The sequence below is a fragment of the Thalassophryne amazonica genome, chromosome 8 (genome assembly GCF_902500255.1).
Source record: "Thalassophryne amazonica chromosome 8, fThaAma1.1, whole genome shotgun sequence".
Taxonomy (NCBI): domain Eukaryota; kingdom Metazoa; phylum Chordata; class Actinopteri; order Batrachoidiformes; family Batrachoididae; genus Thalassophryne; species Thalassophryne amazonica.
The window spans coordinates 69,718,731-69,735,554 of NC_047110.1; the positions used below are offsets into that span (position 1 = coordinate 69,718,731).

At 42.5% G+C, this 16,824-nt stretch overlaps 1 protein-coding gene across 1 annotated transcript in view; it reads right to left on the reverse strand.

Moving 5' to 3' along the window:
- Positions 1-16,824, reverse strand: part of iqsec3b (IQ motif and Sec7 domain ArfGEF 3b) — a 126,894-nt gene that overhangs the window by 79,939 nt on the left and 30,131 nt on the right. The window contains 2 exon segments of the mRNA XM_034176577.1: positions 7,232-7,639; positions 8,548-8,662. Coding sequence (XP_034032468.1) covers positions 7,232-7,639; positions 8,548-8,662 — 523 coding nt within the window.

Below are 16,824 nucleotides of genomic sequence, written 5' to 3' on the forward strand. Positions count from 1 at the left end.
TTAGCAAAGAAAGTCATGAAGTCATTACTAGTTAAAGTTAAAGGAATACTCGGCTCAATAGAGCTCTGACTCTTTGTCAGCCTGGCTACAGTGCTGAAAAGAAACCTGGGGTTGTTCTTATTTTCTTCAATTAGTGATGAGTAGTAAGATGTCCTAGCTTTACGGAGGGCTTTTTTATAGAGCAACAGACTCTTTTTCCAGGCTAAGTGAAGATCTTCTAAATTAGTGAGACACCATTTCCTCTCCAACTTATGGGTTATCTGCTTTAAGCTGCGGGTTTGTGAGTTATACCACGGAGTCAGGCACTTCTGATTTAAAGCTCTCTTTTTCAGAGGAGCTACAGCATCCAAAGTTGTCTTCAATGAGGATGTAAAACTATAACTAAGGGATGGTTCAGGGTCACCTGATCCAGCCCTAACTATAAGCTTTAGCAAAAAGGAAAGTTTTAAGCCTAATCTTAAAAGAAGAGAGGGTGTCTGTCTCCCTGATCCGAATTGGGAGCTGGTTCCACAGGGGAGGAGCCTGAAAGCTGAAGGCTCTGCCTCCCATTCTACTCTTACAAACCCTAGGAACTACAAGTAAGCCTGCAGTCTGAGAGCGAAGCGCTCTGTTGGGGTGATATGGTACTAAGATACTCTAAGATACTATGGTACTAAGAACTCATAAAGTATGTCTCACGTTAACGTCATGCCAAATATCACACTCTTATCCAAATTTAAATCATATGAAACAATTGTACAATATACATATATTGAAAAATTCATTTTGGCTTATTTATTATCCAAAATGGTCGTATATCTTGAAAATAAATAATTCAGCTGTTTTTTTAACTGACAAAAATTAATTTCTTGATCCCAAAAACCTATGATTTCATGTGTCACTCATACATATTAAGGAAATATGTCATGTAGACTGAAATTTGGTCTATCGCTCATTATATATTCACGTTTTGTTTTATAGACACATTTCAAGATGGCTCCCCTTTTAAATTCATTTAGTACATTTCAGAGAAGCTTCATGCCGAATTTTATGCTTTTATACAGCTTTGCACTAAATTTCAGCGAAGTCACCTGCCTATTTGAACATGGCATGATTGTTGGTGCCATGCAGGATGGTCTGAGTATTTCAGAAACTGTTGATCTACTAGGATTTTCACATAGTTATCTCTAACATCAACAGAGAATGGTTCAAAAAAGAAGAAACATCCAGTGATCCAGTGCGGCTCTTCGAGTGAAAATGTCTTTTTGATGGCCCAGGTCATAGAAGGATGGCCAGACTAGTTTGAGCTGATAGAAGCACACCAATAAAAGCATCTAAATGCACTTCACATTGATCCTCAAAGCATGTGGGTTTTGACAGTGGGCTCCATCTTAGAACAGCAAACTGAGGCCACAGTGGGCATGGAGACTCCAAAGTTGGACAACAGAAGATTGGAAAATTGATGCCTGATCTGATGAGTCTCATTTTCTGCTGAAACAAGGTCAGAAAATTTGATGTAAGCAACACAAAAGTATGGATCCAACCTCCATTCTATCAAGAATTCAGGCGTGTAATGATGTTGGAGGTGTGTGTTGCTATCATGTGCAGACCAACTGTCCCCGGTGTTCAGAGACATCTTCAACACCTCACTGGAGACGTGCCAGGTGCCAGCATACTTCAAGGGCTCCAACATCATTCCCATCCCCAAAGAACAGAGAACTTCAAGACTTAATGACTACAGACCTGTTGCCCTGACCTCTGTGGTGATGAAGACCTTTGAGCGCCTTGTCCGCACACACCTCAAGGCCATCTCTGACCCTCACCTGGATCCCCTGCAGTCCCTGCAGTTGATACTGTCAACACAGCCTTCCACCTCATCCTCCAGCATCTGGACTCCCCAGGAACCTACAACAGGATTCTGTTTGTGGACTTCAGCTCTGCTTTCAATACGATCATCCTGGCCCTGCTGCAGGACAAGCTCTCTCAGCTTGGTGTACCTGACTCCACCTGCAGGTGGATCACTGACTTCCTATTCAACAAGAGGCAGCATGTGAATCTGGGAGGGCACATTTCCAACACACAGTCCAGCAGTACTGGACCCCCCCCCCCCCCCCCCAAGGCTGCATTCTTTCCCCTCTATACTTCTCCCTGTAAACCAACACCTGCACCTCCAGTCACCAGTCTGTAAAGCTCCTGAAGTATGCAGATGATACAACCCTCATGGGACTCATCTCTGATGGGGACGAGTCTGCCTACAGATGGGAGATTGATCACCTGGTGTCCTGGTGCAAACAGAACAATCTGGAGCTCAATGCCCTCAAGACAGTGGAGATGGTTGTTGACTTCACAAAGAACCCAGTCCTGGCCAACCCCATCACCCTGTGTGCCTCCCCAGTCACCATTGTGGAGTCCTTCCATTACCTGAGGATCACCATCACCCAAGTGACTCAAGTGGGAGCTGAACATCAGCGAGAGAGCACAACAGATGATGTAGTTTCTGTGGTAGCTGAAGAAGTTCAACCTGCCAAAAACAATGATGGTGAACTTCTACAGTGCCATCATTGAGTCCATCAATTCCCCCTCCATCACCATCTGGTATGCTGCTGCCACTGCTAAGGAGAGAAGCAGACTGCAGCGTATTATCCATGCAGCAGAGAAGGTGATCAACTGCAATCTGCCATCCCTACAGGACCTGTACAGCTCCAGGGCCCTGTGGCGAGCAAGGAAGATTGTGGCCGATCCCTCTCATCCAGGACACAAACTTTTTGTCAACCTCCCCTCTGGAAGACGGCTGAGTTCCATCAGGCCTAAAACCTCAAGACACAAAAACAGTTTCTTTCCGTCCGCAGCTAGACTTATAAATAATGCCAGAAACTCCCATTTACCCTGCCCCCCCCCCCCCCCAGACACACACACAAAGTACAGACTGATCATCCCTGCACTGAAAGGTATTGTACCTTTGCACAGCCCCATTCCACTATATTTATTTATTTGACAGTAAGCATGTAAGAAGTAAGGGAGTAAAATAGGCAAATGGGTAACACTATAAGTATTTTTTTTCTTTTCTTTTTATTTTTGCTTATGCAACAACTACTTCTTACAAAAGTATTGTTTTTCCTTTTCTTTTTATTGTTGTTTATGCACCAATGACACCAGATCAAATTCCTTGTATGTGAGAACTTACTTGGCAATAAATTTGATTCTGATGATGATTCTGATGTTAATATATACAACACGTCATCAGAAACACACCCCTTCCACTTTTAACATCATAATATACAACACAGAAGTCTAAAATGAAGAAATCATTCATTCATTCATGTTCTATACCCACTTACTCCAATTAAGCATCATGGGGGGTTGGAGCCTATCCCAGCAGAGATCGTGCAAGAGACAAGAAACACTCTATACAGGACGCCAGTCTGTCACAGAGCCATGTATGGACAGACAAATACATTCACAGTCACACCTATGGACAATTTAAAGTTTCCAATCCACCTAACCTGCATGTCTTTGGATGTGGGAGGAAGCCGGAGCCAGTGTTGCCAGATGTACGATAATTATCGTATTTGTATGAAGGTTTTGCCCTCTGTACGATGTACGATCAATAATGGGAAAAAATCCAAAATGTACGATAATTTCAGTTGGTTGCTCAAACACGCATCTCTCTCTGACACCCAAGAATAATTTCGCAGGCGTTGCACTCAGGCGGCATTAAAGACACACCACACACAGGGCTGCTGCTAGCTTTGGCTGGCCCGGGGACAAAGTCATTTGAAAGTCCACCCCCTCTCCATATAAAGTAATGAGTTCCCAATTCTCGGCCCTGCTCCTCCCTCCCTGGGCCCGAGACAACTGACCTGTAATGTAGACTGTATACGTAGCTTAGCCCACCCCCGTCACCATTGGAAATTTTAAAAAAAAATGCTAAAATAGCTACGTTGTTTTGTTTGTGTACGATAATTTCTCCTAAAATACAATAATTTTGAGGTTTTGGTACGATAGTTGCATATTTCTTATCTGGCAACACTGGCCGGAGCACCTTGAGGGAACCCACGCAAACATGAGAAGAACATGAAAACTCCACACAGAAAGGGGGGGAAGCAATCCCACAACCTTCTTGGTGTGAGGGATCAGTGCTAACCACAAAGCCACCGTACTGCCCATCTTTCTCACCATTTTTTTGAAAATCAACTGGGTAGATTGTAAAGCAATACTGTGTAGGATTTAGTGACATCAGTTGACATTAGGTGGTGAGGTTGCAGATTGTGTCCCTTCTTGTTTTCGCTTCTTTCATGCTCCTTTGCCTTCTCTTGTGATAAGTATGATAGTCCATTTTACAAAAATAAAGGCTGTTAAATGTGTTAGCCTGTGCTAGCAACCAGTAGCCAGTTTATAGGGGAACCGCCACTGATTTCTTTTGCTTTTCCTTCAGTCTTCTGTCTGCGCTGCAAAATGCGAAAGATGAAGTGTGTCTCTTTTGGACTACTGTGTCAATATAGTGGTGCAACATGGAAACCTCCATGAGGGAGCCCACTCCTGTGTAACATTCATTCTGAGCTGAAGAAAATGCATTGGTTCAAATGCTATATTCCATTTTTGATAAGAATTTAGTGTTTGAGGGGATTTTAATCTTAGTCCACTGGTTGCATTCATGGGTATTGTAGTGGAGAACAAGGGGACTGTCTTCGCAGGGCCCCTGTGTGAGAGGGTCTTCAAACAGCTTTGGTTTTGTGGTTTTACCTTGACAGCATTCTGACTGGCCATGGTTTGGGGGCCCAAGATTATATTGTGCTATAGAGCCTAAACATTCTAGCAGCACCACCCGTTACTTTCTACATGTTTAATCTTAACCAATGTGCTTATCAATGTATTTGGTCTATGATATGATACAATGTGTAAAAATATCAATGTCAGCCTTAAACTTGACCAAAATGCTTTGTTTTTTGTTTTGTTTTGTTTTTTAAATATTAAATGCTTGCATTTGCAGTAACATGATGTTTTTGGACTGTGTTTGTTTGCTTCCTGCTACCTTCAGGTTACCAGGGTTGCCACAGCAGATACAATAGAAATCCACATTGGGATTTGGCACAAGTTTTACACAAGATGTCCTTCTGGAAACAACTCAGATTTTACTTGGAGAAACACGCACATAGCCTCTGGTGTTCCTACGTAATCTCCCAGGTAAGTGCTAATACCCCCATCACACTAGAGGCTGAATGAACCCGAATCCCATCTGAATTAAAATTCAACACACATTCCTGAGGTGTCGAGGTGCATTCGTGGCTGTTGTACAGCATTCTGAGTGCAGTCTAAACAGTCAGGCACAGTCGTACAGCCACCTCGAATATTTTGCACATGTTCAAAACATTTGTGGCGCAGTCGAAGTGGAAAACTATTGAATGGCAGTGAAAGTGCCATCTGACTGCAATCTAAACAACTGGAGGGCGTGACATTCTAAACATGTTCGGGGGGGTAGAGTGCCTTTATTAGACAGAGTGGCAACATGACAAATCGAAAAAAATCGGTCACGTGACTCATGGTGCCATCTTGGGGCAAAAATAGCGTTTGCTTTTAATGTGTCTGCATGTAAATCCAGCTATTTTATTTATTTATTCACTGAAAATGACAGGTTGCTGTGCATTTGGATGCCTAAATAGTCACACCAAGGGCTTCAAGATGTACAGATTCCCTTCAGATCCGAATAGAAGAAAAATTTGGGAAAATAAAGTCAGCCGTATGGGATGGAATCCGACGTCATCGTCAAAGCTTTGAGAGGTAAATTGTTCAGTCCCATGTACAGTGAAACTCAACTAAACCGTCATCGTATAAACCAGATATTCACAGCCACCGGACAAAAAAAATCCCAAAGTTTTTGTATTGTTTTCCATGTAATAAACACCGTATATGACAGATTTTATACACATCAGATAAAATGTCCCATCCGATCACAATGTATTTCCATTAAAAACTCTGAGCAGTCTGGACGTGCAGAGGTACAAATTAAAGGTCAGCTCTGACACTCGCCGATTTGTGGAAAGTGGGAGAGGAATCATTTCTGTGATTAAAAGTCCAAGTTTAGTTTTTTCAAATGGTGTTCAGACTCCGACCCACAGCTTGACGTGCACCTGTTAAATTAAACACAAAAGGCTGTGATTTGACACTTTTCTGCTTTTAATCCTTCGTCTGCCATCATATTATAATAGTTTTTATAGCGTGCACGCTGATAAATGGATCAAAAAAGTCTGCATCACATTTCAAGTCGGTAAAAGAGGAAAATGTACAGCTTACCTTTGATTTGGAGGTGATTATTGTAGAAAGAAAAGCTTGTTGAGGGTTAAATTAGTACAGAATAAAGCATAATCCAGAGACGGAGAACTTTAAAGCTGTCACACACATCATTGCATGACATGGAGTTAAAGAGCAGCAGCTGCATAAATCAGGCTTTAAATTAATTAAATAAATCATCATAAATTTTACATTTATGTAAATTTGATAGCTTAACTATTTTTATATTTATTTTTATATTACCTGTATCTGGATGTGTTGCTGTATGTGGTTAAATTATTTTTAAAAATGTTGAAAACATAAAACGTCCATTCAGTAGTTCAGTGCAGTTAGATCCAAAATGGCGCCATGTTTTGAGTTGACACCACTCTCCAATCAAGGCACTCGGGGGGTGCGGTACATTTGTCATTTGTATTGCGTTCAGATCATGCACACAGCATGTGCACAAATCAGTCGGGCGGGTTGGAACACAGTCTAGGTGTTCAGATGGCTGTCCTCTGCAATTTCTATTCCCCCCAGATGTGGCACGAATCCTATTTTGTTTTGTTTTTTTTACATTCTGCCTGATTCGGCTTGGTTCGTGCTCATTCCTACTAAATGTGATGGGGGTCTAAGCTCAACCTACTCTGCCTAACCACTGAGATGTGATGGGATCAGGTGAGCTCAGAGCAGGGTGGTTGCAGAAATGAAATAAATTTAATAATAACAATTAAATCCAAAGCAACGATATCGCTTCTGTAAAATCCCCAGACAGATCTGCACTGGATACAATGTGGCAACTCCAAGCAACCAATGACAGTCAAGAGCAAAAATATTTAAAAAAAAATAATGTTTTATACCAGGACCTCAGAATGTTGTGTGCATTGACATTCCAAGAGTAATCCTGCAAGCAAACAAACAGTCATAGGTACAAACAAAACAATAACAACAAAGTGATCTATCACACTGTGAACGTCAAACCCACTTGTTCGGAGAAGCAGTCCTCCAGCTGCGTGAGCGTGGGCCCCAGTGTTTGCGTCGGAGGCGGACTAGGGGCGGGAGCAGGACCGGGAGCAGGAGCAGGTGCAGATGCAGGAGAAGGGGGCAGAGAGGTGGAGCGACAAGGTGGCGGAGGTGGCGTTTTGGACCGTATGGGTATCTGGCCTCCTCCTGGATGTAGATTGTAGCTGTGTCTCTGGGTTGCGTTTCTGTTTCGGCCTGAAGGACTGGGATGCCGCAGGGAAATGCGTCGGGGCAGCTTACTTTCTGACAGGGAATTGCGTATCTTTTGGAAGTTCTTGCTGAGTTGGTACTGACGAAAAGCCGTCTGGATACGACGGGCTGCACGCCTCGCTATAAGATGTCCTCCATATTTCTGCTCCAACTCTTCTATCTAGAGAAAAAGAGAAAGCAAGGAGGGAGTTAGTTCATTGAGTGTGTTTGCAAGGCTCTCTGACTCACTGCAGTAATACGGCAAAGCATAGGGGCGACCCCTGGAAATATTTATTCATCTGCAAGCAGGATAAACATCACATTACCATTTTGTGCCCGTGTCAGATCAAAAGATTTCTGAGCATCATCCGAGCTGTGGAAATGTTACACACGTCCTTCTTAGAAGTATCATTTCAACTGATCTGACTTCACTTTTAAAGGGTTTATGGGTATTAGAATGGAAGTCAACACCATCTATCATCAGTCAGCAGCTAACAGCGTCTGAAGAGCGGCGAGGAAGAGGATGGATAGGTTGTGACAATGCCACTTTTGAGAAAATGATGAGAGCCCAAAATCACAGCATCTTCCACATATTTCTCCTCCAGTATTTTCAGCAAGTGCAGCGCCTCCTTTCTACGTTCATCTTCGGCAGGAGAGAAGGGAATGAAGGAGGGGGAAGAAGAGACAGAAAAAGGAGGACAGCCGCACGTGTCTGGGCACAAACTCTCTCATGCACACGCACTCTGCAGCAGCGATCATTCCTCTCAGCACTTTGCTATGAGCAATAAAGACGTCTCCAGCCACCAGAAGCAGTTATTAGCTGTTACCATGACAACCTAGCATCTTTGGCGCTTCTGTCGCTCAGGCAATGAAATTGCTGGTGTTCATTCTTCTTGTAAACAGAGGCAGAAATAGATCTGAACAGGAAACATATTGTCAAGCAGGATGTCAAAAGATCATCCTTCACCTCTGTCATGGGCACTCACACGACACTTTTAAGTTGGTTCATTCACTCCATACAGCCGTTTTATGTACACACACACACACACACACGCACACGGCGTGAAGATCAAGATGAGTGAGACGTACCTGTTTGTTTTTATTCTCCAGGGTGATCTCGTACTCGCTGGGTCCCTCTCTCTTGTTTCCCTCTACTTCTTGCTGGCGGGAGGACGTTCCATCCTCGAGGCTCAGCATCTGTCCGCTGCCATGGAAAAATAAAAAGAACCGATCAATCCTCCTCCTGGCCTTCAAAACTCTAATCAACTATGCAGCACGTGGAGAGGTTTATGAAGCAGCAGGTGGGGAGTGATTTGTTGCTGTGGCACTCAAGCAGGAAAGGTGGCCGAGCTGTGACTTTCCTATTTGATGGGTTTTGTTACTCCACTGTATGCTGCAGTCCGGTGTTTGCAACCAGCTGACCTTTGGTTTATTTTTCCAAAATTTGTGACATTTGACCCAGTTATGAATGGCAAATATCACTGGAACCACTCCAAAAAATATAGAGCTATAGACCCACCACTCTGCAAGCTTTCACCAAATTTCAAGTCAATCAGAAGAAAATCCAAATTTAATTTGAACAATCTAACAAACAGACAAAGAAACAAACAGACAGGTAAACATATAAACAAACCAACAGACACACTAACAGAGTCTTATCGAATGACTTAGGGCCCCTTCACACATAATGGAGTTGGGCAAAAGAAGCAGAAACTGTCTGAAAAAGGATGAAAAAAAAAAACAAATTGGGGAACCGCGAAAAATTCCACCTGCTGTTGGGAGGGACACACAGTCGGACAGGCGTGAACGATCCCGCAGCGACGGTTTCGTGCACACTCATGTGTGCGCGCATGAACACACTGTAAGCACGTCGGAAGTGTGATATCACATCGAGCACACACAGCAGCGGAGCAATTAGATGCTGGACATATGTACATAAATCAACGAAAATGTTTAAGGACAAAATAATAAGAGAGCACATCAGAAGAACAGTGAATATACTGTTTAAATGTAAGACAGTCATGTTACTGGTCATGATTCTGTTCTCACTGTAAAAAATAAAAATGAAAAAAACACCACAATTTGTAATATTTAATTCCTGTTATAAAGAGCAGGCAATACAAGTATCCTCCTCCTGTTCCTCTGTACATGAACCATGGGTCTAAACAAGGAAGTAATCAACAGACATGATTGAATGCTCATATCATGGACACATCAGTGGCTCTGCGTGTCCAGCTGTCTAGCGCGCAGCACACCGAGGAACAGCGCGTCATGTGGACCATAACTCACGTGGTGGACGTGACATTTTGATTGGCACCTGTGCGTTTACATGATCAGACAAATACCTTCACATGGGGCAATCTGGCTGATGATGTGCGCACTGACGTGCTCGCTGCTGACCGCTTTGCAAAGGTGATATGTGTTTTTATTTATTACCGTGTGAGGACAGCATGCCGACACGTGTGCATTGCGGTGTGGTGTTGGAAGGTGCTGGTGGTCATGGCACAGCGCTGACCAGTTACTGCTGCTGCCGACATGCCCATCTGGACCAACTCACAGCTCACAGAAAATAAGTCTCACCCTTTGTCCCTTTGTTCTGTGATAATTTATTTGATGTATTTCTTATGTAAATATGTATTTAGTTATTGTAGCATGTATTTATTTGTCCTCCTTCTCTCTGTTCTCTGTGTTTCAATTCAACACATTGTGTGCACTCTGTCAGTTCCAGCTGACAGTGAGTCACTGGCCGACGGTCATCTGACACGCCCACTGTGTCCACAGCGCTATGACAAAAGTGATCACACATGAATGAGTTCAGACCTTTCCCCTTATCGTATATATGTTTTTATTTAGTTTCCACTCTTTCTCTCTGTCATGTGGACTACAATTTATGTGGTTGCAGTGACAATAGCCTCACTGGCTGGCTGATGACACAGTTCACACAGTGCCATGCGCGCTGAGATGTGGCTGGCCGGTCCTCATGTGATCTTGTATGTACGTAACTATCAGCATGTTATGAGAGCATGAGAGCCCATCTACACATGTGCATTGGGTGGAGTGTGGACACCTGATTGTTCATGGCACAATATGTGTTCTCCAGCTGTGAGTTGGGGGTACATGGCGGTCAGTTGTTCCAGCATGGACAGCTGTCCAAATGCGCACTGAGCCGGACAGCAATTGAGCTCCAGCCACCTCAGCTGCACCTGACAATGCTGGAACATTTATGTGTGTGTGTGGGGGGGCAGACACGTTCGCACCCCATTTGTGTTGTGGGGAAGCACACTGCACACTCATATGCCATTTGTGTTGGGGGGGACACACCACACACTCACACGCCATTTGTGTTGCTTGGTAACACACTCGTGGGGCACTTAGAAAATGTGAGGCTTTTCGCACAGCCAGCTCAAAAGTGGCCACCTGCTCTCTATTTTCATACTGGCAGTGCAAATGGCCCCACCTTTTCTAAGTGCCCCACAAGTGGTGTTGGATGTTTGTTGGTGGCAACTGGAGTCTGGCCAAGAGTGGGTCGAATGGCCATTCATCCGGCATTCGCCGACATTCGGACGATGGTGTGAAGGTTGCCTCGATCGCGCCATTCGGCCACGGTTGGACATGGCCGATGATTTCATGCAGCTCCTCGGCCATGCCACGATATGTCCGACCTGCGTACGACATGACGTGCAAATGTAGCGAGCAAGATCAGATGGCAGTGCAACCTTATCTTGGCCGCCGTTCTAATGGGTATCTGGTGCAAGCAGCACATGAATGTAGAGTGCATGTGCTGTGCCCGAATGGATGTGGTGAGTGCTGTACGAAGCGTTGGAGTGTGGTTCCAATTTTCCACGACTGCCATTCGAATCCTCATTCTTGCGCCATTCTACCTCACTCAGGTTATGTGTGAAGGGGCCCGTAGACAAGACTAATAAAATGTTGGAAAGGTCTTCCATAAACACTGGTTAAGTGTGAACACTGCAGCATGAAGAATTACAAGATTTCCAGTGTTTAAGATAAAAAAAATTGTCATAAAATGATGACTAGACAGCCAGCATTTCGAGCTTTCCATATTGCCTTAGAATGCATGAAATAGGTGATAGATTTTTAAAAATTTTCCAGGGGGCATAACCCAGGCCCCTCAGTCGGCACAGCCCTAACCCACTTCCACCACTAGAAGCTAGGCTGCTGTGCCAGGTACAGAAATTTATACATAAAAGTGGTATGACACAAGATCAAACTCACAAAATGACCCCAACAAACTCCGACAAAGTAGTTGCCTCCATGTGTTATATATCAGTAGTCATAAATGTTATTGATGTAACACTTAAATTAACAAACTGGTCACACTGTGTACATGCAATTGAAAAAAAATGTATTTAAAAAAAACAACCAAAGTATAATTTTCTCCACTTGAAGAAATCACACATTTAAAGTGTGCACGAAGGTGTACATGTGTGTGAAGTTCCACTGAATTTGTCCACCATATTTAAGAGGTATTGTCCTTACAAAGTCAGATATCATACAATTCACCAGTGTACCACAAATGTCCAATTATCTTTCCTTGAATATGACAGACCGGAGGTAATTTCCTTCATGCACATCTTCGTATGGTGCGCTGCCAGTGTTGAATTTCACTGAAAACCATAAAACGAACTCATTAATGACACTGCGTGGAATTACACCTGAGGGGATGCAGTTACCTGCAGGGGGGCAAAAAGTGGTGGCCTTTACTACCCTTGTAGCACGAGGCCTAATAGTCTTGAGGTTGGAGGATTCTGTCCTGCCCACAGTCTCTCACTGGATAAGGGAACTGTTGTTTAATCTGAAGCTCGAAAAGATCAGATGCACACTAAGGAATTCTGAGAAAAATATATTAAAGTGTAAAGACCCTTTCTGATATTTTTTGACAAACCCTCCACAAAAGTACAGGATTGAATATTTAATGAAGCACATTTTGGCCCTCAGCACATCTGGCCATACTTCAGATGCCTTTTTTATTTCAATTTTCATCTTTATGTATTTTCTCTTATTGTATAGATTCTGTTAAACTGGAATGTGTGGACATAAAAAGTTATACATCACCTACAAAGTTGAGTGACAGCAGGGGATAGAGGTCTTTGTTGTGGAGTGGAAATGGAAATGATGTTCTTTATGATTATAATTATGAAATTTAACAATAAGAACTTTTAAAGAAACAAATCCATAAAGTGGTTTAGAAGGAGTTGCACTTACAACGTCAATATCACATGATGCATCAGTAAAGCACAAAATTCCAATTATCTTTCTTTGAAGGCATCAGACTGGAATTATTCTGCTTCATGTACATCTTCATGTAATGTGTCACCACTGTGTAATGTTTCATTGAACTCCACTAACAGGTGTTGGATTAGTTGTGCTTACAAGGCTTATGGAGAGACAGGCAGGTAGATGGAAAAGTGTGATTCAGATTTATCTTCAAATATTTTTTTGTGGGCAGTATAATGACCATTTTACAAAATATTAGATTTAAGATGGCAAGAGAAGAGAGAATAGTTCTTGATAATACAGCAGGTAAAATAAGTATTGAACACATCACTATTTTTCTCAGTAAATGTAAGGTGCTTGACATGAAAGGTCTGACATGAATTTTTACCAGATGTCAGTAACAACCCAAAAACACAGAGAGAAATCTAAGCGTAGATGTCCATAAATTATGTGTGATAAAATGGAGTCACACAGTGAAAAAGTACTGAATACCTGAAGAAAGGGAGGTGCAAAAGGACATCAAAAGCCAAGACACCAGTTGAAATCTCTCAGTAATTAGAAAGCAATCCTGCCCCTTGTTAGTGCAAATTAATATATAAAAAGGTGACTCATTACCAAAGTGTCACACAAGAAACATCTCATGATGGGTAAAAACAAAGAGCTTTCTCAAGATCTTTACAACCTTATTGTTGCAAAACATACTGATGGCACTGGTGACAGAAGGATTTGTAAACTTCTGAATGTTCCTGTGAGTCCTGTTGGGGCCATAATCTGGAAGTGGAAAGAACATCATTTCACCATGAACAACCAGGTGCTCCTCACAGGATTTCTGACAGAGGAATGAAAAGAATTATCAGAGAAGTTGTCCAAGAGACAAGGACCACTTATAGACAGTAACTGAACAATTGTTTCAAAGAAAAGAATAAGTAAAGTACTCAACCACCATGGCCTGTATGCATTGCTCACCATGCAAGACTCCATTGCTGAAGAAAAATCATGTTGAAGCTCATTTAAATTTTGTTGTACATGATTTAGACAAGCCTGTGAAATACTGAGCGAATATAGTCCGGTCAGATGAGACCAAAACTGAACTCTTTGGATGCCATAATACACATGTTTGGAGGTCAAATGGCACTGCACATCATGACAAAAATACCATACCAGCAGTGAAGTTTGGATATGAGAACATCATGGTGTGGGACTGTTTTTCAGCATACGGCACTGGAAATGGAAAAATGTACCAAGACATTCTTGATTAAAAAAAAAAAAAAATCTGCTGCCATCTACCAGGATGATGAAGATGAAATAAGGGTGGACATTTTACTAAGACAATGGTCACAAACACACAGCAGAGGAAACTCTCAGTTGGCTTCAGAGACTGAAAATAAAGCTGCACAGTAAATTCACCTGTGTAAAACTAACACTGATAGTGTTAATTTAACACTGGTGATTTTACTGGGTGCTAGAATGAACCAGCCAATCATCTGACATGAATCCAATAGAAAACCTATGGAAAGAACTAAAGATCAGAGTTCATAAAAGTGGTCCACAGAACCTTCAAGATTTGAAGACTGTGTGGAAGAATGGCCCAAAATCACACCTGAACAATGCATGTGACTAGTTTCTCCATACAAGAGGCATCTTTAAGCTGTTATTACCAACACAGACTTTTGTACGATGTAATTTTTAGTAAGCATGTTCAATAGTGTTTCCCTGTGTCGTTCCATTTTATTACACATAACTTAATTTCTGTACTTATTTGTTTACATTTATATATTTGTTGTGGTTTATTTGCATGTGTAGATTACCTGGGTTGTTACTGTCACCTGGTGAAAATTTCATGTCAATAGCACTTCTAGAAATATATTTACTGCGAAAAATGGTGACGGTTCAATACTTATTTTACTCGCTGTAAGCCCAAAAGAAATAAAAGTCTAATTTTACTTGTTACAAGTAGATATCAACAAAGCAGACAGTAGACATTTCATTTCAAAGTATTTCTGGTATGACACCTTGTGTTCTGTGCTCAGCTGCCTCCACAGTGTGACATCATTTCACAATCCTCGATCCTGTCCAAAGATATTTTACATGACAGCAGCAGGAAAATTCTGTGGGAGACATATAAGCCCCTATTTCTTCAAAGCTTGCTAACATCACAGTAGCTTGTTGAATGACACCTATGGAAGCATGTGTTTCTGTACTGGAGATCCAGACTAATCACTGAAGCCAGATCCTTTCATGTAGTTTGGCATATTGTGAGAATTTGTGATTTTTGGATCAGACCGAACACCACAGATAGATGTTGAAGGCAGTTTTATCTCAGCAGTAGAGTCCTAGATCTGTCTGATATTGAAGGAATTGAGCCATGATGACACCCTACCTTGTTAAAATACAGTGTCCTGTGGTTTACAGTCAGGTCCATAAGTATTTGGATACATGTTGTTTTGGGGGTTTTTATAGACATTTGCCTGAATACATCACCACAATGGAGTTGAACTGAAACTATCAAAATGTGCTTGTAGTGTAGACCTTTAGCTTTAAGTCAAATGTGTGGAACAAAGTTTTTTTTTTTTGTTATCATATCATCATTATCATTAAAGGCAAAGAGATCAAATCTAGCTTTAAGTTCCCATGTGCCTTCTGGTAAACTGCACCTGAAATTTCTTTCTTTCTCTCTGTTTTTTAAAAGAACATTCTTCTCTGTGACACTCAACTATGAAGATGATATACAGTATACAGTCAACTTCATTTTTATAATCTGTTTCCCATTTAAACAAACCAAATTATTTGGGACAGGTCAACATAACTAGATGAAGTTAACATGGCATTTCATTTCTTGGAGTGTGCCTGCCACCTGGTGGACAGCTAGTAGATGCTGAGTGACCAATGGGACATTGTGCATAGCCATGAATGAATTTAAATGTAGTTTGTCCACTGCATTCTGAACGCTGGGCACATAGTGTGTCAATCACCATACTTCACCCATTGGTACTTGTCTTCATGTAAGTGTTGGCTAACAACTTAACTTAGCCACCACAAGGACAGACGGGATGCCCACAACATGGGTAAGTGTGGAATGAAATATACAACAGAACAGGAAGGTAAAACAATAATTTAGGGCTCCTTCACACATATGTACAACTCAGGGCGACTCACATCGTAACAGCTCATATGAGCGAACCATGCAAACATCGCACATCAGGCAGGCGTGCACAACCCCAGTGCGACGGTTTGTGCATGCAGGAACACAACAGCTTTTCACAGCAGTTTTTCCACAACTGCTGTGAAAATAAAAAAAAATAAATAAAAATTACATGCCACCCACGGAAATCGAACCCGCACATTCCAAAAGCTCTGATTGCCAGTCAGAAACTTTACCACTAAGCCACCATTGCTCTCCTGTGAAAGGTGTGGGAACCTGCCTGATATCAGGAAGGACATAGACGTATTAATAAAATAAAAAATAAAACCACCCACCCTATAAAACCACTGCATTGTATTGAATCCCTTTTATCAAGTGGACAAGACAAATATGATCCATCTATTCCTCTGTAGATGACCCATGGTCACAGACATACAGTTATGAAATGACATGAATGAGAAGCAGTGCACGCTTATGTCCACATCTGCTGTCGGCATGGGCAGCCGGCCCCATGCGCATGTCCTGCCCAACACGTGTGTCTTGTGGACGGCGCGCAGCAGGGCGTGATGTTCTGGATGCCCCAGTCGGGACGTTCAGATCGACAGCTCCCCACAGCTGCTTCTGTTGGTGGCCACACCTCCTGTCAATTCAGCGCACACACCAACGTGTCACCATGTCTGTTTGCAAAGCCACACTTGTGGAAGTGCCATGTGAGCAGTGTTAGATGTTGGTGTGTGTCACCTGGAATTTGGCCGACACCTGCCGTGAGAGGGATCGATGGGCTTGCACAGCGCACACTCTGTCTTTCAGCCGCTGGTGTCCGCAAATAGTTGTAGCAACAGGTGTACGAGGCAGCTACGGTTTTACACGTTTTGCATACGATTCCTGCTTCATGTGCACTTTCATGTGCAAATCGACCAAATTTGCACTATGTGTGAAGGGGCCCTAAAGAATGTGTAGGATGTGCAGTTGGGGGTGACTTCAAA